Below are 26,211 nucleotides of genomic sequence, written 5' to 3' on the forward strand. Positions count from 1 at the left end.
GGCGCTCTCCTATTGGTCGTTGCTGTCATTTATGATACTCATTCCTTATTACATCGTAATTACATAATTCTCGATGGGACTCTGCTATTGGGTAGGTAATTAATGATTCCCTAACTGCATCCATTAATTAGGCGACATTGCTCATTTACGAGTAAACTGTTATGAGCCTTTCATATATTCTTAGACCAACCAACAGACGTTTCTCAGGGGTCACGGTTCTAACCTAACCTAACCTATCAACAGCGCATCACGGTTTAAACCTAACCTAACCTACCAACAGACGTTTCTGTCTGCTCAGGGGTCACGGTTCTAACCTAACCTAACCTATCAACAGCGGGTCATGGTTTAAACCTAACCAACCTGTCTCTAATGCCATCGAAGTTCAAATCAAACCTAACCTAATTTTATTATTTTTAGAATACTTCAAATATCTAGTTTTATAAATATTCTCGTTCATTACAAAGTTGAATGTTGAAATTTCTATTTCACACAATGGAATTTTAATGTGACTTTAATGTATGTATAATCTACTTAGTAATTGAGCTTAACATAATTCTTAGCCAAATTCCAATAACACGTATTTAGAAGCAAAACAAGTTATCAATTATCAAACAAGACTTTGTATTGAAACAAGATTTTTAATGATCAAGAGTTGTATATATAAAGACCTACGACGATTTCTTTTTTATACTACTATCGATTGACCCACGCTGTACTCCTACACCAGAAGGCATCAATATGTCGGTAAGTCTTCAATTATTAACTACAAATATTGTACATGTTTTTCTAATGTTAAGATTTTAAGAACTGTGGTAATCACGAAATTATGTAAATTTACAATTGTGTAACACATGTTTTGTTTTTAAATACAGAACTCCCCATCAAATGTCTTCGACGGCCAAGACTATACATTTAAGCAGTACTATTATCCAGTGTCAGATGCAGAGGACAGCCTAACTTGTGTACCAGACGAGCCGGTGAAGCGAAAATTAAACACACACTCAAATATCGATGCATTCTTTGACCAGCCAAAGATAAAGAGGAAGAAAAACGTGTCTTCCACTGTAGGAAAAGGCTGTAAAGGGGGTGGTATATCATATATATCTACAAACAAAGACGATGGTACGAATTCGACACATCTAATCAAAATAGAAATATTTGATATGAAAAAACTATCCAAAGTTTCTGATACAACTAAACACTGGATGTTTGCGGATGTGCGTGCAAAATATTTCGTGATGGAAAATGAAACAAATAAGCACTTACAGCAAGCTAAAGATCTCATTTACGGAATCACGAAGGAGATTTCCGAATCCGACGAGTGTAAAAAGTACCATTTTAATTCAAAAGTCTAATCACTGTTGTCTAATTGTGAATAAAAATATATAGTTTATACATGTTGATGTTTTATTTCTTTATTATATTGTGTGTAGTTATAAATAAAACCAAATCACATTTTTTTATCATATTATATTTATTCAAATAATATTCTAAACATATGACATATAGTAACATCATTACTTATTCTGTTTACAGCGGAAAAAACATTAATAAAATCCTGTAGTTGACTCTGTTCACCCAGCTCAAATCACCTGGGTCAATTAAGTAAACTAAAAATACACTTTATTCACCTTTACGTCATTGTCAAATTTGTGACATATTTTTCGTTTACTTTGTTCACCCAGGGTGCATTAGGTAAACTATTAGTTTACTTAATGTACTTGTGACCAACTGCAGGTGAACTAAGTTTTTTTAAAGTTTATTTGATGTATTTATGACCGAATGCAGAAGAATTAAGCCAACTTAAATTTAATGTTCACGATGAATTGCCGATGCACCAAGTATATTTTTTCTTCGATTTAGTTTTCCTAACAGGGTCAAGTATTATGTTAGTTCCTAAATATAGTAAGTTTACCTGAAATAAATATATTCAAGACAGGAAAGGACTCTGACTTCGCAGTAGAAAACTAATTTGTTTTGTTCTACTACTGAGTTCCGAATAAAATAATCCGTTAAATCCTATTGCAATGTATAAAATTAGATTAAAAATTATGAGATTAGGCCAAACGGGTCTTATAACTCTTATAATATTACCAGGAGAATGAATGCAGTGTATAATTGTTTAAATGAAACGGCCATAGCATGCTCATTGATATATTCAAAACGAAGGAATTTCAAAGAGAGCACTGATGGCCTAGCGTTAGGTAAGTACCACGTACCACAAAATGAGCCAGTAAGTAGTTTCTGAAATTACTGAAATGTTTTAATTGCAAGAAAAACATGTAATACTAGACACAAAAACGATTCCAGTCTATGATTCATTAATACTGTACAGAAATATCAGTGAGACTGCAAGTTTTCTGAATAATAAGTAATTTACAAACCGAGGAAAGGTTTATAAAAATTCCAAATGAAATGTTTAAGCTTTGTGTCCACTTTAGCTAGTGACATCTCGTATGCGATAGAAGAACTCAAACTGTAAGGTGGCGAGTAGCCGAACTAACCATAGGTATATCTGTCAATAATGTTGGCTCCACATGATAACTTTACACGCTCGAAAAAAGTATCTAAAGGACTCAGCAAGGAGGTTACATTGTTAAATACGACTAAATTACGTAGGTCGTTTTCGAGTATGTTGACGGCAAAGTAAAAACTTGTTTTTAATTTCGTCGTAATGCTTATATTCTGTCCCTCGCTCCCTGTCACGCATATAGCAATTCAATCCAGTATTTTTAAATAATGGCATTTGTAAAATGGGACAATTTTGCCAGCGTCAAGGTTGAACGATCAAATTTATATAAAGATTTCACCATATAAAAATGTGCTCGTAAAGCATGACGTTGTACGGTGATTGCTCATAGTAAAGTGATAGCAGCGCGCTAAGCACGGTCGCATTTTTATCGCCTGTCACCATGCCTGTCACGTTCTAATAGGTATGTAAGTGCGAAAGTGACAGGCATAGTGACAAATGATAAAAATGCAACCATGCTGCCACCGCTGGACTTTACAAATTTAATAGCTACGATGGATTGCCGGGCTTCCTATAATTCCTTACTAATCTCACTAAAACCTCTTTAGTTAATAAAACATTCATATATCATTCAGATACTTTATTTAACGTATATAAATTTGACTAACATTTGCTTGACATTAGAAAAAAATCATAACGTTTGTGTTATATTACAATAATGTCCTTCCCCTCCAAAGTGTGCCAGCGCCACTAGGTAAACACCACATTTTTATAGGAATATGACGCTATGGTGGCGCTTAACTCTGTCGCAGTGTGAATGCAGTTTTCATGTGCTGTCGCCATTTGTATGGTTGGTGTACACACTGTCGTGTCGGATAAAGCTAATTCTGCTTGACATTTGCAATGTCAAATTGGGCTAACATAGGTCAATCTAAAGTATGGACGGTACAGAAAGGACGACAATCTCTTATGGCAGAACTATTGCAAAAGTGACCAGCTTTCAGCTTTAACCCTTTGAACGCCAAGAAAATAAAATAAAAGCGTCGTTATCTAGTCCACAGCGCCAAGGCAACTATAGGCGTCATGACGTACGCTGTCAAAGTAAACTTTTTTCAATTAAGGGTTAGGTACAAAAGGTTAAATTATAGTTCCTAATAATCTCTCCAGTGGCGCTAGGTAGGCTCGTCGTAATTTGGTCGGGTTATTTGCTGCCCCTCCCCATTTCATCTCTATATTATTATACGTATATGATTCATGTAATATCCATGAGCCTACCTAGCGCCACCGGAGAGATTAGGAACTATTATTTAACCCTTTACCAGGCTGACAGTTCAAAAATGACAATCGAATGTCAGTCTTACTCATCGAAAATAGAACACATGTTTTAAGAACCGCATGTGGGAAATATATATTCCTTAGCCTGGTAAAGGGTTAACCTTTTCAACGCTTTCTCCCTCTCATCAAAATGTGGCATACACGCCAATATGTCAACTATTGAGAAACGAATTTAAACCTTATCTGTCAACAGTAAAATTGCTTTGACAGCGTCTGCCATGACCTCTTTAGTGGTCGTTGGCGTGGTAGGCACGACAGCACACGACCACTTTAGTGGCTCTTGGCGTTCAAAAGGTTAAAGCTGAAAGCTGGTTACTTTTGCAATAGTTCTGTCATAAGAGATTTTCGTCCTTTCTCTACCGTCTATGGACGCAGGATGGGTGATAGGTTAGGATGAGCGAAAACGAGATATGCAGTACAGATTAACATTCTGAACGCCAAAAATACCTAAAATCGTCGTTACTTGTCGTACCCACAGCGCCAAGGACACCTATAGGTGTTCTGGCAGACGCTGTCAAAGTAACCTTCACACTTTCGAATACCTAAGGTTTACATTGGCCCCCTTGCGCCCGGGATTTTGGTGTTTGTCTGATATTGTGTTTATGACATAAAGCATTCAAAGGGTTAATGTATGGGTATCTAAGAGAATTTGAAATAGAGGTGGATTGTAAAAAAAAAACTTTGTAACCACGATAAATTACTGCCATTTTCCGACACATGATTAAAACTTTTAAAACGCCATTTGACTTTGATCATTATTCGTTCACTGATATATGTTAAATTTGTTAATGAATAAATCTAATAGATCGAAAGCCAAATGCATGGCGGTATCATTTCGAGCGATGGCGCCACAACCTTTAGCCGATGCTCGGTATGATGTTGCCACTTTTTATTCGTGCGTTCCAAAAGTTTTAATCATATGTCGAAAGATGGCAGTAACTTTACTGTGGCTACAAAATTTGCTCTTTGGTAATATGTAGTCGCCATTATATATATCGGAGCGGCCAAGATACTCACAAATATCTGAACATCTGCCTCTATTGTCAAGGCGTTAGAGTGCATGTTTCGATTTTTTTGTGCACTTCGGCCGCTTCGTTATGAGCGGTTTCAGCCTAGCGTATACGGCCCTTACAGCGATACGAGCTTATACGCGTGTTACATTTCCCTGCATTTGCTTTTTACGGGCATACGCGCGCGTTACTTTTACCTACATTTAGTCTATACCAGCTTACGCGCGCGTACACGTACGCTTGTATAAAACGCTAATCGGAAACGGCCGTATACCTCATGGTGACACGCGACTATTAGTATATCTAAATTGACCAACGTAGACCCGATACGTACTTCGGACGTAAGTATGGAGTTCTCTACCGTCCATAGACGTAAGGTTAATGTACTAAGGGGGTTAATATTACGGCTTTGTTGATTAATGCGTTGTTTATGGTCACCAAAAACGATTTTCACGGTAGACCATCGAGGTCTACCGCGAAAATCGAAATTTCTCAATCCGCCATTGTCGCTCGTTTATGCAAGAGTGATAGACGGATGGCAAAATTTTGATTTTCGCGGTAGGCACTTCATTCTAATTTTTTTAACCCTTTAAACGCCAATAACACCTAAAGGCGTCGTCGCTCGTCGTGCCCACAACGCCACGACGCTGTGGGCACGACTAGTAACGACGACTTTAGAAATATAATAGTGCATTCCCTTTTACCATAATTATACCTTATATAAACGATTTTGTAACGCTACTATGTAAACTAAATAAAAAAGAGTTTAAAAATCTTGCCCTTGGTTACACTCTAATAATAGGACGTACAGTAACGTTACGTCTGAAATATACACCACCTTAATATATGGGCAATAAAGTCGTGTACACATATTTTTGGCACTTTTTTTGTATCGATATTTTCAGACGTGCCCGTACTATTATAGCAGTTTGTCATCCGTTTGCATATCTCACGTACACAGACAGACTATTTGTCACAGTTAAAGCTTTCACTACTTAAATTTATTTTTTAGTAAATTTCATGTCACCGGTGAGTGACGTTAATCAGTCCGCTAATTGCGGTTGGTGCGACTGGCCCTTAGTATCGCTTTCAGACTTCGGTTACTAGACATCTCAGTCATTTATTTTCTTCTTGGTCGAATCATCAATTACATAATCAGTTTACCTATTCTCTTTCAGCCTTTTACATTAATATATTATATTATCTATACGACTTTGTATGTCTCGCCGACTGCATCACATTTCCTTACGATAAGTTTCCTTCCTGTCTATAAGTGATCGATATACTCGTATCACAGGCCATTTACATTATATACAGCTTATATAAGTATTACATTTGAAGTGCAATTTCCAAGGCCTCTGCATGCTGCTAATGTAATACTAGTTATTTTTTACGGTCACCAAAAACGTACCAAGAAGTTATCTGTAACCGTACGCATTGTTATCCAATCCATTATTATAGTTAACCATCTTCTACCTGCGAGTTCGTCTGCGTGGGATGATGATGATGATTGATAAAAACTATCCTATTATCTTCCTCGGGCCTCAAACTACCTCCAGAACAAATTTTATCTAAAGCGGTTTAAGCGTGAAGTGGTAACTGAGAGAGAGATAGAGAGAGAGAGAGAGAGAGAGAGAGAGACAGACGGACGGAAAGCCGAACCTAATATAGACATAACAGCTAACAGCTCTAGAATAGCTACATACTCGTAGTCTTAGCCTACAGGTACAGTTGACATAAAAGTGTTTAAGAGGTTCACCGAGCCACAGGTAGCTGTATTGGTCGCTATAATGCATGCTACTTGTAAGAAGTTAGTGTTACAGCTTAAAGTGAATCGTACAACCTTAACATCCATACACGCAATAAGCAGCTGCTATTTGCGTTTTCTGGGTCTTCACACTTATGAGACGCTATTGTAGATCCTGTAGTTACAAACGAGTTACATCTTAATAATGATGTTACTGGAGTCTTACAAGCTAAACCTATAGCTTAGCAAGTACCTATAACGACATCCTAAGGTGACTAATTAATCAATAAATAAAATAAAAACTATACATTATAACGTAGGTACTTAACAAAAATAGATAGAATTATTACACAATATTGGCATTATGTTGGTATTTATGCACTTAGTACAGAACTTCTCGTATATTGTTTCTTCTTCTCTAAAATTTAATAAGGTGGGCAGCAAATATTAAAATGGTATACTTTATGAATTGTATATACAGATGTCAATCACAATGTAATAAATTAACTGTGATGATGAACTGTGGCCATCGTGGGACTCGAACCCACACCTCTGGATTGCCGATCCGAAATTTGTATCATACTTTTATAATAAGAGTCCCTTTAAAATATGAATAATAAAATAAGTATATAGTTATTGACAGTGTTATTAATTTCGCCGTCAAAATCTGCAGAGAACGTTATCAATGGACAACAATATTTACATTCATCTTTTCGCCATTATATTTCACTCCAAAAGGCAAGCTTGGATCACAAAAAAATGCAACCTGAGTAGATAGTAGCAAAGGAAAAAAAATGTACAATAACCTCATCAAGTGTTACAAATGTTGTCCAAAAAAAGCTGAAAGGCTCATCTATATAGGTCTAATACTTAAGGAGTAATACTTATAGATACTTAATTTACGCTATTATAGCATGCACTCGTCTACATCTTATTTCTTCCACTAACCCTATTGTCATGTCATATATGTAAGTAAGTAGAATTAAACCCTCAAAAGTACCCTAGAAGTGACTTTAATACTACATACAAGTTTAAGGTTGACATAATATATATCAGGACGATACAAGAAAAAAGGGCCTTTCTCAAATTGGTAAAAAGGAATGCTTTTCTTACTACTACTACTAAACACATACCATGGGCAATCGTCAGTCTCAATTTATGGATCCCATGAATTAATCACACAATAAAAATGTCTGTGCATTAGAACAGAGTATATCCACAGAACGTAACATTCTGATATACCATGTCCGGATGATACTGTCTTCCAATGCACAATATATAGTTAGGGAGGTGGCGAGCATTTCGGTATATGATTTGCACACGTTTCACATCGAGGTAGATTGCAGTTTACGTCAGTACGAATCGATTTGGTCCAGTCAATAATGGTCCTACGTCGCTGCGTTTTCGCGTTACAGCCGATTAAAGTTGTTAAAAAAAAAAGGGGTATCAAATTATTTGCACACGTCTGCCTCTGGGGTTCATGGTCACAAATATCTTGGAAACGAAGAAAATCGAGGAGGCAGACATTCAGGGCTCTGCATTATCATGGGACGGAGTTGTAAAAGTGTTTGAAAAAAAAACTCTACTAAGTCATTTGCACACGGTTCTCATTGCCCCCATTCGATTCATTACGACTCCGTGGATACGAAAAAACATTTGGCAGACACTTTGCTCACTGATATTTAACTTTATAACGGTTTGAAATGGACGTAATCAAGGGGAAGCGGGTATTGCATGTTATTATTGTGATTCTTTATAGGTTTATTATTATTATTTTGTTTATTGTTATTCGCTGAACTCACGGTGACAATCCAACTTCTTCTAGAGCTGAAATCTACGAAATTATTTGTTTTAAATGCTAAGAGGAAACGAAATGCGCTCGAAACTTTAATTGGAGAGTGAATTTTTTTCAATTGTAGTTTTTATTTGTATAAAATACGTAGATTTTTAACCTCGGCTCTATTTTCTTCTTTTTACAATAGAAAAGTTAACAAAAAGCGATAATATTTAAAAAGCGTCGTCATCACTGGCATCCGAGAAGCCTTGGCGATCGTTCATGTCGGCGCTTTCATCCATGTCTCCTTCCTCATCTGAAAAATACACAACGTGTTAAAATTTTTATGGCACGAAAGTTACATGATACACCTAAATGAAAAAATTATTACCTGATTGGTGTTCAGGATCTTCAACTTCGAAGATGACGTCGCTGTAGAACTGGGGCAGTTGTTCTCCTTTGAACCATTTGAATGTCAGCGTTCCATCTTTTTCTTCCCAGCCACAATCATTCGGGTCCAAATCACCAACAGGATTTTTTTCGTGGGCATTCTTCCAAATTTTCGTAATGTACAGAGTCCTCAGAAAGTGTTCCGTCAATTCAGTTTGACATGGTGGCAAATTGGAAGCGTCGAAATTGTAGGGAGACAGTTTGAAAGATGCGGCGGCGTTTGAGACGTCGTATGTTTTTAAGAAAATTTCGTATCGTCCCTCGTTTACTTTTTTTGTTTTTTTGACGTTGTACAAACGGCACACGAATTCCTCTAATACGCTGAAAACGCTCTCACAAGCGTCGAAATCGATATTCCCAATGGCGATCAGAGCTCTTTGCAATTCCTCGGACTGTAATAATCGTTCGAAAGGTCTTTTTTTACCCTTTCGGAAAAATGCGGGATTATAATCACAGCCGGTGATTGCGTGAAAACCAGGTAAGGAATTGCACACCAAAGGTCCCATCTTTGTATATATTTCGGAAACATCAATATACCGACGGGTATTGCCAGTACCAAAATCGATCCAAATCTTGTGGGAGCTTTGCAGAAATTCCATATTTCCGAGCATGATTATCAAGACGTCAGTATCAGCGCAGTGATAAAACATTTATTAAAATCATAAAGTCTGTTTTATTAAAAAAATGTTATTACTCATTGAATGAATATTTAAATGATAACTTAGAGGATGAAATAATATCGATTAGTTAATATTTAAACAATACATTTTAGGCCATCTAATGTTTAAGTAAATACACATTGTCGTAGTTGTTAATTTAGTACATAAGAAAATTGCTGTGCCCTAACAGGGTATCATGTACTGACTGTAGTTTATATAACATCTGTATACAATGAACATGATTGCAATAAATAAATTGAATTGAATTGAATAAACTAACCAAATTCTTACTGCACAGAAGCAGCTGCGAGGGATTCTCCCTATTAAAACGGGCGATGGTAGAGGCGCTTTGTACGTTATTTGAAATCTTTAGGCAGAGTACACATAGCGCACTTCAAATCGCACATTTTCCTAAAACGCGCTCCGATTTTTTCAATTATTATGTGTATCAAGCGCTTACACACTAAAATTACTCGAGAAACTTCAAAGACTCCAAATACTCCAATTACTCGAAATACTCCAAAACTGTTGATGAGCGTCTCGGAGAACCTGCTCTGCAACCTCTGCTGTGTACAAAGCCTTACGCTTTCGAGACGTCCTTGTGGAAGTGCCTGGGAGCGCGAGAGAGAGGGAAAGCGTGCAAAATAAGAGGGAAGGCTGTCTCCTGTTTCTTTCTATTTACTTCTATACTACCACATGTATCTATAGATGTAGGTATACGCTATATACATTTAGGTACGCAATACGGAAAAGGTCGGAACTGGGTTATACCGTTCTCACTCATATTCCCAGATAAAAGAGAGACACTACGAAAGGAACTATGGAGATGTTTTATACCTGCGGAGCCGCAGTTAACAGGCAGAAGCCAAATATTTTGAAGAGTTTTGAAAATCGTTCGTATAGATTCTATTAATTATTTTCAATAATATTCAGTAGATGCAAAATTTTGTATTTGCAGCTTGGCGCGAGTGTCGAGTTGAAAAAAAAAAAAAAAAAAAAAAAAAAAAAAAAAAAAAAAAAAAAAAAAAAAAAAAATTCAAATGGTCTGCCTTTGGAATATCAGGGGTCTGAACGTCTGCCTCATCGATTTTTTTCGTTTTCATGATAAATTGAAACATCAGTCCAAGAGGCAGACATGTGCGCATAATATAGCACATCTTTTTTTTTACATTTTTGAAGCGCTGTCAATAGACAACGCAGCGGCATCACGCTGGCAGACTATTTTTCCGTGGTCCTTTTCATTGTTTTTAATCGAACAATTCAAATCTGCCAAGTGTGCATTTCATATACAGTTTTTTAAATAATAAAAATAACTTAAAAAATTGAAAACTTCAAAAGTCAGAGCCCTGGATGTCTGCCTCTTCGATTTTTTGTGTTTACAGGATGACTGTGATCATCAGCCCCAGAGGCAGACATGTGCAAATAATATCGCCCACCTTTTTTTTTTAACATATTTGAAACGCTGTAAATTGACAACGCAGCGCCACCGTGGTGGCAGACGAGGTCCTTTATGTTTCTCAAGGTATCATTATTGCTATTAATAACGTCTGCCATGTGTGCTGATGATATCGAAATTTTGCTCGCCACCTCCCTAACTAATAGTTGTTTTATTAGGCAATATGGAGAATTAATAATAAATAGGCAAACTTATACTAATACATTTAAGGGTAAATTGTCTTGTTTGCTTCAGGTTCGATCTTATAGGCTGGTCACACATATTGAAAGTAGATACCCGCAACTCTGAAAAAGAAATTGTGAAGAAATCAGGAAGAAAGAAGCCAATTGAAGTCTTATTGTTATGAGTGGCCAATTCCTATGTAGTGGCCAATAACTATAGCAGTCACCCTACTTTATTTATTTTTTATACATGAAACAAGCGTTTCAAATTTAGTGCTCTCTAAATATTTTAATTTCAAATTATTTATTTTCAACCATGTACAGTCAGCGTCAAATACTTCGTAGCAGTCAAAGTAGCCAAATAGTTCGGTACACCATATATTTAGTATGGTGTTCCGAACTATTTGGCCACTTTGACTGCTACGAAGTATTTGACGCTGACTGTACACAAACACATACAATACGTACCTACATAAAATAAAGTAACACACAGTCATAATACCTACAACTTTGGGAACAAATCAAATCATATTATTGAATATTTTGATTTGTGTTTTTTTTTATTAAGTAGTCACAGTAGTAAGTCGACATAGTAAGTAGTATAATATAAATTATAAACTGAAAAATACAGTCTGTGGCATGCGCAAAACTCAACGCAGTCGGCGATCATTTTAGACTGCTACTCGCTAGACCTGATCGCTTCAGTGAGTGTAAAATTAAAGGGAGTTAAAAGCGACGAAAGAGCTTGTCAGACTGTCTTCTCTTATAGATGGACTTCCCGACATTGACCTTTACCGAAATTCAACAGCGTAAAACACAATAAGTCCAAATTCATTTAAATATCAGTAATTAATTACGTACCACAAGGCAAAACAGCTCCTTGTCGATATATGTGGGCCTGGTCGCAATGGGAGGGCACAACGTGTCGTCATGGAGGCCCTCGGGAAAGACCTTCAGTATATCTCCACGTTCATTTATTTATTACAATATGTACACATGTACATCACATTATATTTGTTTTTCTTGATTTTATAACAATCATCTTAAAATACGGCATACCCTTGGATATTCTGTCATCTTGATTTATAATTTAAAAAAATTACTTTTCGCATTTTCGGGCCCAATTTTTAGCTGGTCAACTTTTTTTTGTATGAAATATTAATGTCTACCTCTATGAGTACATAATATAATTAAACGGATCGTTTATTTCAATGAAATATAAAATAAAAATACATATTGTATGTGTTTGCGCCATACGACTACATATAGTTGAACCGAATTCTAAGACTGCCTCTTCGTCTTAGACGCTAAGAGTCCTGGTTGCACAATAAAGTACTTAATAAGAAAGTATCTAATAAATTAAAAAGTTACTTAAGAGAAAAATTACTGCCTTAGGTGAGACTTGAACTCACGGCCCCTGGATCGTTCGCAAACGTTTCTGTTTAATAATAATTTTTAATTTCGTTGGTATGTTATGAAATGTTAAGAACGCAAACATTTGATTTATATAAACGTTATTATGAATGTCTGCCTACATGGAATGGGGTCCATTTGACTTTGAGATTAGAGAACGAGTGATGTAGCACGGTAATATTACCTATTAGGTACCACAATATGTACATATTTATTAATAAACATACCTTATGACAGCAATCTTTTTTTCAGGAGCAGTTCCGCTGAACACTTAATTCCTCTGGTTTCGTTTGCATATCATTACACAAATTTTCACTGCAAGTATTATACAATATATATTTAAGTTATCATGTTTATATACATACAAGTACATATAAGTTTTGGGTCATTATATATAACAAGTAATATTTACAAATGATAGATGTCCATTAGGATATAATACTAGCGTCTCTAATTATCGAATCTTGTAAATTACAATTGTTTATCTCGCTTTCGAATTTATTAATGATCTGCCGGTAGGGTGCAGAGTAAAATATACTAACTTTGTAAATCAGCAGCACCGTGGGTCTTGGCCTCCAGTACAGGATACGCAACTCGCGTTGTTTTGCGCGACTTCTCGCATAGCATCGTTGCTCAAAATTCGGACTCTTTCTCTAACGAAACCTGATTTAATATAAAACTATTTTAGGTACCTATCGAAGTCTAGTTATTATTTATGTTACCCTCTTAATTAAGTAATATTATTTATATTGCATTTATTTAAGCACTAGTTTCTGCCCTCGACTTCGTCCGCGTAGACGTAGAATGATGATGAATCATAGAAACTATCCTGATGTCCTTCCCCGGCTCTGAAACTCTCCATACCAAATTTTACACAGAGTTTATTTTTTATTTTATTGATTCAAAAAATTTACACAGCATTACAGCAAACTAATACACTGTGAAATTTTTAATAGACAGTATTTATACAAACTAGGTACATGATACAGTCTAGAAAGGAAAAAGAGAACAAATGTAAGAAAGAAAAACAAATAAAAAACAGAAGATTCTCGCTTATCCATCGTCTCACAGAACTTCATACATTCTTTACACATATCCATCCTACTACTTGCTTACATTACATTCCGGTGCTGATGCGAGGAGCGCGATATATTGTAGAGCGCGGACAAGTGGTGATTTGCCATGGGACATAGTGCGTGTTTTAGGCACCGCTAATAGGTGACGAATTCGTGGTCGGAAATTAAATTGGGCCTTAGCCACAGATGGAACGAACAGGCGTACGAGCTGTGCAACCAGTTCAGGGCAGCCCGAGTTCCACCGTAAGACGTTACATACAGTAGTCAATAGCCCGTAGTTACGCCTCACCTCTAAGGAATTAAACCCTAAAACGCCAAGCAGGAACTTTGATGGGTACAAATATGGGTAATACCCGTAAACCTTTTTATATAAGAATCGCAGAAACGCTTTCTGGATTTTTTCCATAAGCAAGACGAGTGAGACGAGTTACTATCGCATTTATAATATTTATAATATATATATAGTAAGAATGGTACAAGTGTGTAGAGTATCGTAAAAAAAATAATGAAATAGATATTAAACAATGGCGACGCCTTTTCGAGAGAAAGAAACCTTTTTTAATTCTGAGTTCTAAACTTTGACTAGCACTCAATTATACTTTAGGCCCCTGGGCGGGAAATGGATTACCTACACAATGATACTTGAGACCGTGTGATCGACAAGAACAAACTCATCTCCACTTTAGGAAGTTGTAAGGTAATGCCCTAATATATATTTTTTACATTTAATACCTTTGGTATTGTTTCCTTGTATACCTATATACCACTGTAACTTAGAATGCGACTCGCAAAATGCTATTAGACCAACCCACTTGTGGGGCTATTTAGAATTTTGATAACGGGTATCCATATTATGTAAAGCTTACCGTTTGTATTTTGTACCATCGTAATGGAAGACGGGAGTTAAATCAAAAGCGCAACTACATACATTCATGCATAAGCAACATATGGACGTGTTTAATAAGATAACTTTGTCAAATTTACATGATCAGTAAAAAAACCTATTCTGGTCAATTCTATTCAGTTTGCGAAGAATGCCTATTCAGTATATATTATGTATACTTTTTTATTCACACTGATTAAATTTAGGAAGTTTATTTAATTTCTAAGAGTGGCGAAAGTACGTCCAATAAAAACCTCTCAAGTCTCCACATATAAATTAGTTTTCTAACAAGGATTCGAACCCAGAGTCGCTTTTTTCTTAGCCAGGGTTTCTATCCAAAAGGCTACAAACAGTTATCTTAGTTTCAATTCTGCTAAGTGGTGCAGTAAGTGGTTTGTAACATCTATATTTTCTTACCAGGATTCGAACCTGGGACCGCCTACTTCTTAGATAGGGTCGCTTAGGCTTAAATTAGGCTTAGTCTTCGTCTCAGTTTAAAGTAGTTTGTAGGGATCCTTCTTACAAATATCAACATCTTCGTCACATGTAATATACGAACACACATACATACTTAACGATATGATTCCATACTCGTACATACCTACGTGCACGGCAAATACTTCGCTTTACATTATGATACAAAATCAATAGATATAAATAAGGCTTAATTAGTACCTACAACACAAGCCTAGGTACCTACAACACAAGCCTTATTGAGCTTACTGAGGGACTTAGTCAATTTGTGTAATAATGTCCTATAATATTTATTTATTTATTTATTAGGAACATAATTATTAATTAGGTACTTATTATAATGAAAGGGTTTTTTTTTTGCAATGTTTCAAATTGGCTAAGAGGTAGTTAGTTAAAAATATGTATTGCGTACGCGATCCAATATTCCCTTTTCATCTCCTATAGACATGATTTCAGGATAAAACTAACCTACATCCTATCTCCGAGGACTCTCTGAATTAAATTTCATTTGAATTAGAGTTAGATACTATCGCATTTATAAAATTAGTAGGGAAGGGATTTACATTTAACATTACACTTATTAGATATACCTAGTCAAATGCTCCGAACTCTACAGCCGCTACTTATATGTGTAGCCAGCATCAAAAGTAGCTACCATTCTACATACATACATACACACATTGGACATACATGCCTACGCATGAATCTTTAAGAAGCTAATACTAAGTACTATAAGTTTAAATTTAAAAAAAAAACAGTGATAATTACAACAATGTCACCTCACAACCATCTAAGAATCATCGCTGGTGTATCACAAATGCTTTACATATAACTTAACCTAAAGAGATACGTCTCTATACACAAAAAACCGGCCAAGTGCGGGTTGGACTCTACGAAGGGTTCCGTACAATTATCTATAAAACGGCAAAAAAATATGTTTGTTGTATGGGAGGCCCCTTAAATATTTATTTAATTTTGTTTTTTAGTAGGTATATGTTGCTATAGCGGCAACAGAAATACATTATCTGTGCAAATTTCAACTTTCTCACTATCACGGTTCATGAGATACAGCCTGGTGACAGACGGACGGACGGACAGACAGACGCACGGACGGACAGACGGACGGACGGACAGACGGACAGACGGACGGGCGGACGGAAGGACGCACAGATGGACGGACGGACGGACGGACAGACGGGCGGACGGACGGACGAACAGACGGACGGACGGCCGGACAGCGGAGTCTAAGTAATAGGGTCCCGTTTTACCCTTTGGGTACGGAACCCTAAAAAATCAACTGCGACAAAATACTTTTGAACGCGAACTGTACAGATATATTGGAAAAGTGTTCGATGGTGGCAGATACTTTTGGCGCGTTGTTTTATCCACTATGATAGATGCTGACAGTACCACTCTGAAGATTATTTAAATAAGTATGTAGGTTAAAACTACACACCTACTTACAAAATAAAAACAAGCCAATATTGTCACCAATATAATTATAAATTATCTCCGTTTTAATTTGACAACATCGCTCCGATGACACCTGATCACCGCCGTAGCCAAACTAATGAAGAACTTTTCGTCTAAGCAATGCGAAAAAAAACACACATTAAGGGATGATGAGTTACACATTAAAGTTTCCTAGAACCTATAGGGGAATATGACATAAAAAATATTTTATTTCTGTTACGCACGACTCATATTTGGTACCAACTATTTATGTATATTTGTAGCCATTGTACTATAGTTCTCTACCTTGACAAAAGTACTTACATTAATTTTAGGTAACAGTTCTCACATCGTAACAAAAAGGTTACCAAGGTATTTGCAAAAAACATATCAATTAAATTCCCGTACGAGGATTCGAAGCCAGGCTCGCCTACTTCATAGACAGAGTATTGGTAATACGAGTATGTACTCGTAATTAGTGGATCTTCTCTAAGCTAACGCACAGACATAACTCGGCAATATTATGCGATTCTTTTTTCTGTTTCTTGGGATATCAGTATATTTGTAATTTATTCATTTATTTAATCATATGACACTATTACAAATGTTGGTCGAATTTCAAAACAAATAAAAAAGTATCAAGGTTAATCACTCAGTGGGTTGCGTTTTCATAATGTGATAATCGAGACTTTTCGAGGATAAATTCATATGATCTTAAATTACTTAAAGAAGATATAGGCTTACATATCTTTGACTTACTTGTTACGAACAGACATGCCTGCGCATGTGTAGTCTTTAAGAAGTTTAAGTTTAAATTTAAAAAAATCGACAATTATAACAATGTCACCTCAAAACCATCTAATAACCATCGCTGGTGTATCACAAATGCTTTACATATAACTGCAACTAGATCAGTAGAACTGATTTGGAAATAATTGGGAATATACATTTCTATGTATACACAATATCTTACCATAAATGCATTTTATATAACGTCTCGGTTTCGTCAGGCATAAGTTTCCGACTGTTAAAATAAGGATCGCCTTCCACTTCTTAATTATTATAAGAAGGTTGCTCAACATGGTTGCTCTGGTCCATTCATGATTTGTCTCCTTGTATATCCAGGCCAGTTGAAAGCAGATTTGCAGTTATGAAAATAAAAAACATTATCAGTCACAATCACTTATATTTTAACTGAAAAATACACTCACATAATTAAAGATAACTTAAATAACTTTAAGCCCCTTCTTACCCCTTAAGGGTTAAATTTCAGAAAATCCTACCTTAGGGCACCTCTACACCATTTGTACTATAATATATGTAATGTTTTAAATTTCATAGTTTTAACTTCAACGATTTATTAAGCTGTATGTGTTGTCTGTCAGTATATGTATAAGTAACGAAACTGTTTTATAAATAGGTAAGTTTTTGCCAAAAAAAATATCTTTTTTGGGTACAAACCTTTATCGCTGACTGTACTTTTCTTACCATAGGTAACTAAATACTCATCGAGATAATTCTAAAAACCCCAAACACAATATAGTTCCGTTGTTTCATCACAGAGTTTCTATGGCCACCTCCTGTATCCGTCATCAGATCAGCTCGATGGTACCATAATATTGCATTGTCACCCGACTTATATGTTATTATGTATGCAAATCTTCAGCTTAATCGGGAATCGGGAAGTGGGTCAATTTTAGTTTCCAAGATTTGACCCACCCTAACTAACAAACTTACATACTAACAGAGCAAGTTAAATAAAAGCTTGTATGGGCTTACATACACAAATAAAGATATCCGTGTTCATCATGCTAATAAATGCCCTTATCGGGAATCGAACCCGGGATTTGCAGTTTTGTGGGTAGAATCACCAGCAACTACTCGTAAGCTAAGCGACCGTCGTAGATTGCCGACTTGCTGTAACATAACTAAAACCTGGTGCTTATATAAATACTTTGTCAAAATTCAAAACTAGTAATTCATTTTTCATTTTCTTCTTCTGGAACTTACTTTGCATAAGTATCTAAACAATCGTTTTATAACGGTTAAGCTAATTTAATAAAATGAAACCTGTAAGTATGTGATATGAATAAACTAAACTAAACTATCGGACCGGCCGGGCCGTACGCCTGGTTGCCTCTGTAAAAAAGAGTAGCTTATACGTTTTTACTACCTACATCCTAAATGTCATTATCATTATTATACCTATATACACTCCTAGTCTAATGGCTCTAACATACAAATAGACAAAAAGACAGACAGACGGACGGACGGACGGACGGACGGACGGACAGACAAAGGACGGAAAGCTGGGAATGGACGGACGGACGGACGGCCGACGAACGAACGGACGGACGGACGGACGGCCGACGAACGAACGGACGGACGGACGGACGAACGGGCGGACGGACGGACGGATGGATCTTTATTGCCATTTTGGCTACGAAACCATTAATTCTAAATATTAGAACGTCGTGCTCGACTATAGTTAACTTATAACAAATAATGCTTAGAACCTCTGAATACAACAAGTATAATAATAATAATAACTTAAGAGTAGTGAAAATACCTTTGAAATCATTTATTACTCACATATACTTGTGCATCTTATTTCAATTGTTCCAAACATGACTAGGATAGGTAAATTGGTTTATTATGGAGTTCCGTTGATCATTATACGATCTTAATGAGCACTAGAACAGGTCCTCTTTTTCAACAAATAAATCTAATGATCAGATATGGAATATAATTAACAAGGTATCTACCTAACTACAGTATTTATTTGTAAAGAATAAGTATAGTGTTTTTACGTGGTAGGTGGCAATTGGTTGCTTATTCTGCTATTAGTACTTTACAGGTTATACCAGCATGCTAATATCTTACGAACGACTATAAAGCTATCATCATAATACTTATAAGTAAACATTGACGGTGTAATGTTTTTTAGGAGCAGCTCCAATTCATCGAGAGTAATTTATTCTTTAGACACATCAAAGACATGCACACAAAAACTGTTAAAATCATAATTCTATCTTTTTGGGTTTGTCGTTATCTCGTTAAATAAAATCAGCCGGATGGAGAGCCTCCTCCTTTTAAAAGTCAGTTGGAAATATAATAATAATTATCGCAGGTCTGCTAGTCCGCTATACTTATAGTCAACAGCAGCAAACGCATGCAATATTAGTAGAATAAAAGTCAACTAACCTTGTCAATAGGACGGAACACTGATCAAATCTTGGGAATTTATGGTTTTTATTGTAAATTAGTTTGGTAGATTTTCTTTTAGAATTATTTTCTGTAAATAAATTTATGATTTTAAATGACACCCGATATAAAATGACAAATGTCACTTTTATTTTTTAGTGCTTTATTCATAGACTATGATGACACCTTTCTAAGATGTTTGGACTAGATTGTCGATTTTAACCTTGGAGGATTTGACAATTGGAGACGCCTTGCCTGAATTTTCTGTACAAAACAAGCCTGTTACAGTCTACTGATTTTTGCGGGGGAGGGGCACGTCAAACATCTATGAAATTATGACGTAGAAAAATAACACTTGCTCTGCGTGTGCTATCAAAATCGTTGCAGACTTGTCTTGTTCTGACTGTAGTCGTGCCCACAGCCCCACATCGCCAGGGACAACTAAAAACGTCTGTCATAAGACACTGTCAAAATAAACTTGACACTTACAAGTTAGATATACATTAGCTTGCTTGCGCCCGGGACCTTGGCATGTCAAAGAGGTTTTTGTTTATGATGTAAATAAACCCTTCGGCCGCGTATGTAACCGGAGTTTTGTAACCAGTTACATAAAAATAAAAAATGATCCTCATAGGATACTGGTATCCAAGTAATAGGATTTTTACCTTTACTGATACTTGTATGATTGTTCGTAACTAGTATCCAGTAAGGAATAAATAATACTCTTATGAAACCATGAGTCATCCGGACCCATGCTTTACCGAGGACCTATAGCATATTATTTTTTTTGTAATTGAAGACATCTGGAATAAGTGACGAATATCGTGGTGAGAAAAGAGTGAAAAGTACCAGGGCAACAGAAAGTATTACGCTTAGTTCATGATATTTGAGTTGCAAAGTTATGCCCGTTTCACACGAGGGCAGAGCAGCGGGGCAGAATAGTAGGCAGCACAAGCTGAGACAGAACAGTACTATACTATTCTGTCTCAGTTTGTGCGTTCAGTACCGTGCTAGGTGTTATGAAAACGTCAGTTATATAAAGAATGTTGAGTGCATGATATCAAAAGAGGTTGATAATACCATACCTATCTTTCAAGCAGTTACCTGCGAGGAATATAAAGTACTTACTCGTAATCATTAGGAAGTTTTCCTAGGTTGTAACTCGGTTACGTGAAAGGAAAAAAATATATCACTTGGATACCAGTATCCTATGAGGATCATTTTTTCTTCTTAGGGTTACCTAACCACCAGTTATGGTTACAAAACTCCGGTTACATACGCGGCCGAAGGGGATGTAAAGCGTAAATGAAAAAGCTAATTTAGCCTTGCAGCGCGTTTATAAATAATATTGAATGGCGTAATATTATTTCTATGATGCTAGAGTTTTGTAATCAATAAAAACGTAAAACCTAAATAAATAATACTAAAGTTGAAACTAAGTATAGAAAATAACAAATGAAAAATAAAAATATACTTACCTACAAAATAATAAAAAAACCCAATCACAAAGAGAACACCCCGTCCAATAAATCTGCCTGCGGCATGGACCCCATGAAACTGGCGGCGTTACCTCTCTGTATCGCAAGGAAGATACGTTTAGAGAGGTACGCGCCAATCCTGGGGTCCCCTGTTGTGTCGACAAGCTCAAGCAAGTGTCATGTCGGCTGACCAGGGACCAAAAGTCTCAACCGAGAGCGCCGCGCAAACTCATAGACTTTGAGTAAGGCCGAGTATTTGCGGCGCTTGAGCATCTGGGCCTGGTCAACCGCAGCGCCGGCCTGATTGCGGGCTGCCCCAATGTGGGACTGTGGAAAGGTGTCGACACACGTTGCGTCCCACACCAGTACGATAGACGATTCAATAGATTAAATAAATAACCATATGCTGTTTTTTCCTTGTGATTGACATCTGTATATACAATTTATAAATAGTATATTGTTAGCCAAGAGATGAAAGGCACCCATTTGAATTGGTGCTTTTCACCCGAGTTAAACACTTTAATTTTCATTTCATATTTGAGGAAATTAAAAGACTTGTGCATTTCACAAAATACTGCTAAGTATAAAGGTATAAAGTTTAAATAATAATAATAATAAACTTCAGTAGCGTACTTTCAATTAACAATTTCGGTAAAAATATCGGTATTTATGGAATGGAGAGAGACAAATCCATTTAAAACCAAATTTTACAAAAAGATGAACTTAAAAAGTACAGTGCTCTAAAGCAGAAACTTATCATTTTCTGTACACTTTTTAGAACAACGGCCCACTTCCAGAGAATGAGAAATGAAAAGCATATATAACAAAATCCCGCTGGACTTAAAACAAACCACTGGCGACGAATGTTTCAATAAAAACTTAAATCCAAACTAGTGTCTGACGCGTACTGATCAGTCGATGCCTTTTACGAGACCTAGCATTATATCAAGTAAGTGGGTAAAACAAAGTATATATAAAAAAAACACAGCTCAGCCTTGCCTCTCAAACAAACATAATAAGTACGGACATTTGAAATTTTATTTTAGGTTTAATTTTATTAAAGAATAGAATTTGCAGTTAAACAGTTAAACCATTCTATTTAGAGGCTCATGGTTACTGTTCTATGGTAAAAGAATGAATATGTATATAGTACTACAAAATACTAGAGACAGTACATCAGAACCTTCAATCGTGTATGACGAGGGCTTTCAATGAAAAACGATATTCAACTCACAGTCTTTCCTGGACAATACTGATTACAAAATCATAGTACACGTTACATTACTTAGCCTAAGCAAACCAGTGGGTTTGATTTGATCCCAAGAACCACCATTAACGCCATCTTCTCCCGCTTCTTTTCGTCTGAAGATTGATTTTGCTCTATTTGTAAAAGATAGCGTGATTATACACTTGTTAAAAGCGATTGATGGCACAATTCAGCCGTTCTCCGACATTTATATCACGCAGCACAGGTTTTGCATACGCCAGACGCTTAGCAGCAAGGAATCTGCTGTCTGGTTACACGCTCTTCCGTCTGTACACACTGAAACTCTCTTCGAATATCACACTTAGTGCTTTGCAATCTGCCTGCGACTCGGTGCCACTGCGGTAATGATGTCGACGCCGACGTGATCGACCACCCGAGGTCCTCGCCACGACGCCTTTGAACACAACAGGCACGCCGCGCTCAACGATATTCTCAGTCGGTCTCTTATTGTCAGCGTCAACATGCTAGTTCTACATCAACTAATTTCAATATAGCCCAACATTCTCAGGGATGATGGGAAGAGTGACGGAATTTTTAGCTAGACTTCTTGAACGTAGCCACAGCGTTTCAAGATTATTATTATAGTTATAATATAAATGGCACAATGTTTACGAAGTCGTGGTTGGGTATTTAATTTTTTTCATTTATACATTCAAAATATCATGACTGTATTAGCAAATTGTTCACTAATGATTGAAAATGTCATTTTTGATAGAAGGTGACAACTCTATTTTTGTTCATGCATAGACAATTTGTTATAACTTATCTATATACGTTTTAATAAAATGATGGAGTAAGACCGACGGCATTAACGTCACAATAACGTCGTTCTTAAATGTAAATATTTAAGTACAATTATGACATGTAGCGGCATCTATTGTTGAGTAGAAAACATTTTTTGTAGAGATTCAAAAGAATTAAAAGCACAGATTTGTAAGCTTTTACGACGCTAAAATTCTCTCTTCTTCTCAGAATATATGCGTCCACTGCTGAAGATATGCCTCTTTCATGGATTTCCATATTGTTCTGTATGCAGCGGAGAACCGCTGCAAAAATACTGCAAAAATGCTGCTGGAATAGAAATTCCAGGTCGGTCCTGCCGTCTTTCTGATATCGTGCGACACTTATGAAGATACGAAAACTATCCATCACCCGAGAGGCATTTGACCGATTTTTAGGCTTCTGTACCTCGGTTAAATACGTCTATCTGTCCAGCTGTAGCCTATTTGTCCCGAAACTATGTAACCAGTTAATAACTACAGTCAACATTTGGTACAGATATTGAAGTACCTAAGTCTGTAACCCAAAGACGGCCATGAAACGTATATAAAATACTCTTAAAAATTAAAAAAAAAGTTATGCAAACAATATCAACGAGGGGCGGGAGGGGGTTAGGGTCGGCAACGCGCATGTAACTCCTCTGGAGTTGCAGGCGTACATAGGCTACGGATACTGCTTACCATCAGGCGGGCCGTATGCTTGTTTGCCACCGACGTAGTATAAAAAAAAAAATATCGTGTTAAAATATTGAATGAAAGGACTCATTAAGAGAATCTCTTTATACATTAAAGATAAATAGTTTAGAAGTTATTTAAGATATGGGTAAAAAATAACCATTCCCCCACCTTCCGGCCTAGAACAGGAGTGGCGCGCCAGGATATCGCCCGCGAAATAGACTACCCGTATTTTTGAAGCGGTATTCATTAGAGAGGGACTGGTAATTTATCTCACAAGTGAAATACTGTCGCGGCACTTCTGTGCTGAAGTCTTCTTGTCTCCGAAACTACAGTCCTTAAATTTTTTGAAAAAACAGTTCTTTAACTATAAATTATTCAGTTCAATAAGGTGTTTTACTACTACTAATTAGGTAGGTACACCACAGTAGATTTACAGTTTTGTACACTAAACGTACTTTTTATACCCACATAAATCCCATAATGGGTCACTGATGCATTAAATTTGTTAACATAGTAAACAAAAAGTAAATTAAAGTATACTTAATGCACCCATAATTGGTCACAGGTGCATTAAATTTACTGTCTGTTAGCTTTGTGCACCTCAGGTGAACAAAGGGGAATCAAATATACTTAAAGTTTACTTAATACCCCCAAGAAAATCATAGGTGAACTAAGTGTATTTTTAGTTTACTTAATTGACCCGGGTGATCTGAGCTGGGTGAACAGAGTCAACTACAGGAATAAAATCATGCATTTTAACATTTTTTGTTTTTAAATAAAGATAAACTAAACAATATTTTCCACAAACCGATGTTAAATAACTTTGCAGTTCTTGGTGATTATAGAACCACTTCTTAGCATTTCTTTTCAAGAACATTTTATGATAACCTTCTGGTTTTCGACCGAATGAATCAAAATATTCACCAACACCATTGACATCAATGTAAATGGCTATCCAATGTGAGCCAGGTTTAAAATCTGGATCTAAGTTGCTTATTATGAAAACAGGTAGTTGAACAAACATTGGCATTCTGTTGGCTGCAAATACATTCGATTCCAAGGCTATATTCATTTTATTCATATTTAAAAAAATGATACATATTTATTTCTTCCCTTACCTTCTTCATTATAAGACGTGTTTTTTACCCTCCTCGGGAAAATAAAAAAATAATGATTCATTTTTTGCATCCATTTACAGCCATTGTTGCTGGCCCCAGTAGTTGTGGGAAATCACATTTTGTAACAAGTTTTTTAAATAGTATCAAAGCAGTTTGTAATCAATCATTCCAAAAAATTGTGTGGTGTTATGATGAAATGCAGCCATTGTACAATTTAAAGAATGTGAATTATAATCAAGGTATTCCAGACTTGGGTATGTTTGATGGTAAACAACCACAACTGCTTATTATAGATGATTTAATGAGAGAATCCGATGGACGGATAGTTGATATTTTTACTAAAGGGAGTCATCATCGAAATATAAGTGTTTTTTACATAACACAGAACCTATTTCATCAGGGAAAAGGGCAACGTGATATATCATTGAATGCTAACTATATTATTTACTTTAAGAATCCGAGAGACAAAACTCAAATAAGATATTTAGCGAGACAAGTTTATCCAGAAAACTCGCTTTTTGTTGAAGAAGCTTATAAAGATGCAACTAAAGATGCTCATGGTTACTTAATGATTGATCTTAAGCAAACAACAGATGATAAATATCGATTTAAAACAAATATATTACCTATTACATCATACTGTACAGTCTATGTTCCAAAAAAGGGCTTTAAATAGGACTTGCATCAATGGTTTTAGTCATTCTATAACTATGCATAGGAGAGTTATAACACATCAAAATTTACTCAAAGCACTACACACTTTAAAGCCAAAATATCGAAAAGTTATATTAAAAGCCTGTAGTGATGAAGAAATAAATGTTATTTGTGAATGTATTTATAACATTTTAAAAGGTAAAATATCCCTTCCTGAAAAAGAGAGGACCCACTTGAGTAAATACAAAAACCTTTTACGAAAACTAATATCAAAGGGTAAAAATAAAATACGTAAAAATATAATTGTACAAAAAGGTGGGGCATTCCTTCCCATAATTTTAGGAGCGGTTATTAATGGTCTGTTAAGCTCGCTAATTAAATAAATATGCAGCACACAAAAAAAATGATACTAGTTGAACCAGAGTTAATTGATCGACTTAAATCAAACAATGGCTATATCTCGGAAAATGCTGCATCAAGATTAGATGGTGAAATGCAAAACATTATAAATAGTAATTTGAATGATCGCGAAAAATGGGCACTATATTCTCAAGCTTTACTAAGATATCTACATGCTACCGAGGAAAATAGGAGACCACTCAAATTATCTATATTAGCTGATACTGAAGATGAGTCATTAAAGTTGAATGAGCCCGTTGTACCATATAAAGAA

At 36.0% G+C, this 26,211-nt stretch overlaps 2 protein-coding genes and 1 long non-coding RNA gene across 3 annotated transcripts; 1 reads left to right on the plus strand and 2 right to left on the minus strand.

The window, feature by feature from the left end:
- The first annotated feature begins 553 nt into the window (after window positions 1–553).
- On the plus strand, window positions 554–1,395 carry LOC133523015 (uncharacterized). Its single transcript, XM_061858516.1, has 2 exons — window positions 554–744; window positions 873–1,395. The coding sequence occupies exons 1-2, from the start codon at window positions 739–741 to the stop codon at window positions 1,353–1,355; spliced, it is 489 nt and encodes a 162-aa protein (XP_061714500.1). The 5' UTR covers window positions 554–738; the 3' UTR covers window positions 1,356–1,395.
- Window positions 1,396–8,446: 7,051 nt separating this feature from the next.
- Window positions 8,447–9,292, minus strand: LOC133523101 (uncharacterized). Its single transcript, XM_061858611.1, has 2 exons — window positions 8,728–9,292; window positions 8,447–8,652 (listed from the first exon to the last, which is right to left on the minus strand). The coding sequence occupies exons 1-2, from the start codon at window positions 9,290–9,292 to the stop codon at window positions 8,570–8,572; spliced, it is 648 nt and encodes a 215-aa protein (XP_061714595.1). The 3' UTR covers window positions 8,447–8,569.
- A 3,504-nt stretch (window positions 9,293–12,796) lies between these two features.
- Window positions 12,797–20,491, minus strand: LOC133523016 (uncharacterized). Its single transcript, XR_009800179.1, has 3 exons — window positions 19,565–20,491; window positions 17,334–17,472; window positions 12,797–13,323 (listed from the first exon to the last, which is right to left on the minus strand). It is a non-coding gene; the product is annotated as an uncharacterized LOC133523016 (long non-coding RNA).
- Window positions 20,492–26,211: the final 5,720 nt, after the last annotated feature.

Source organism: Cydia pomonella, chromosome 11 (assembly GCF_033807575.1).
Source record: "Cydia pomonella isolate Wapato2018A chromosome 11, ilCydPomo1, whole genome shotgun sequence".
Lineage (NCBI taxonomy): Eukaryota > Metazoa > Arthropoda > Insecta > Lepidoptera > Tortricidae > Cydia > Cydia pomonella.

Bases quoted from the DNA above. Each gene is read 5' to 3' on its own strand.
- LOC133523101 (XM_061858611.1), bottom strand. From the start codon at position 9,292: ATGGGACCTTTGGTGTGCAATTCCTTACCTGGTTTTCACGCAATCACC. The intron at 8,653-8,727 runs GTAATAATTTTT...TGTATTTTTCAG, and splicing joins AGATCCTGAACACCAATCAG to ATGAGGAAGGAGACATGGAT.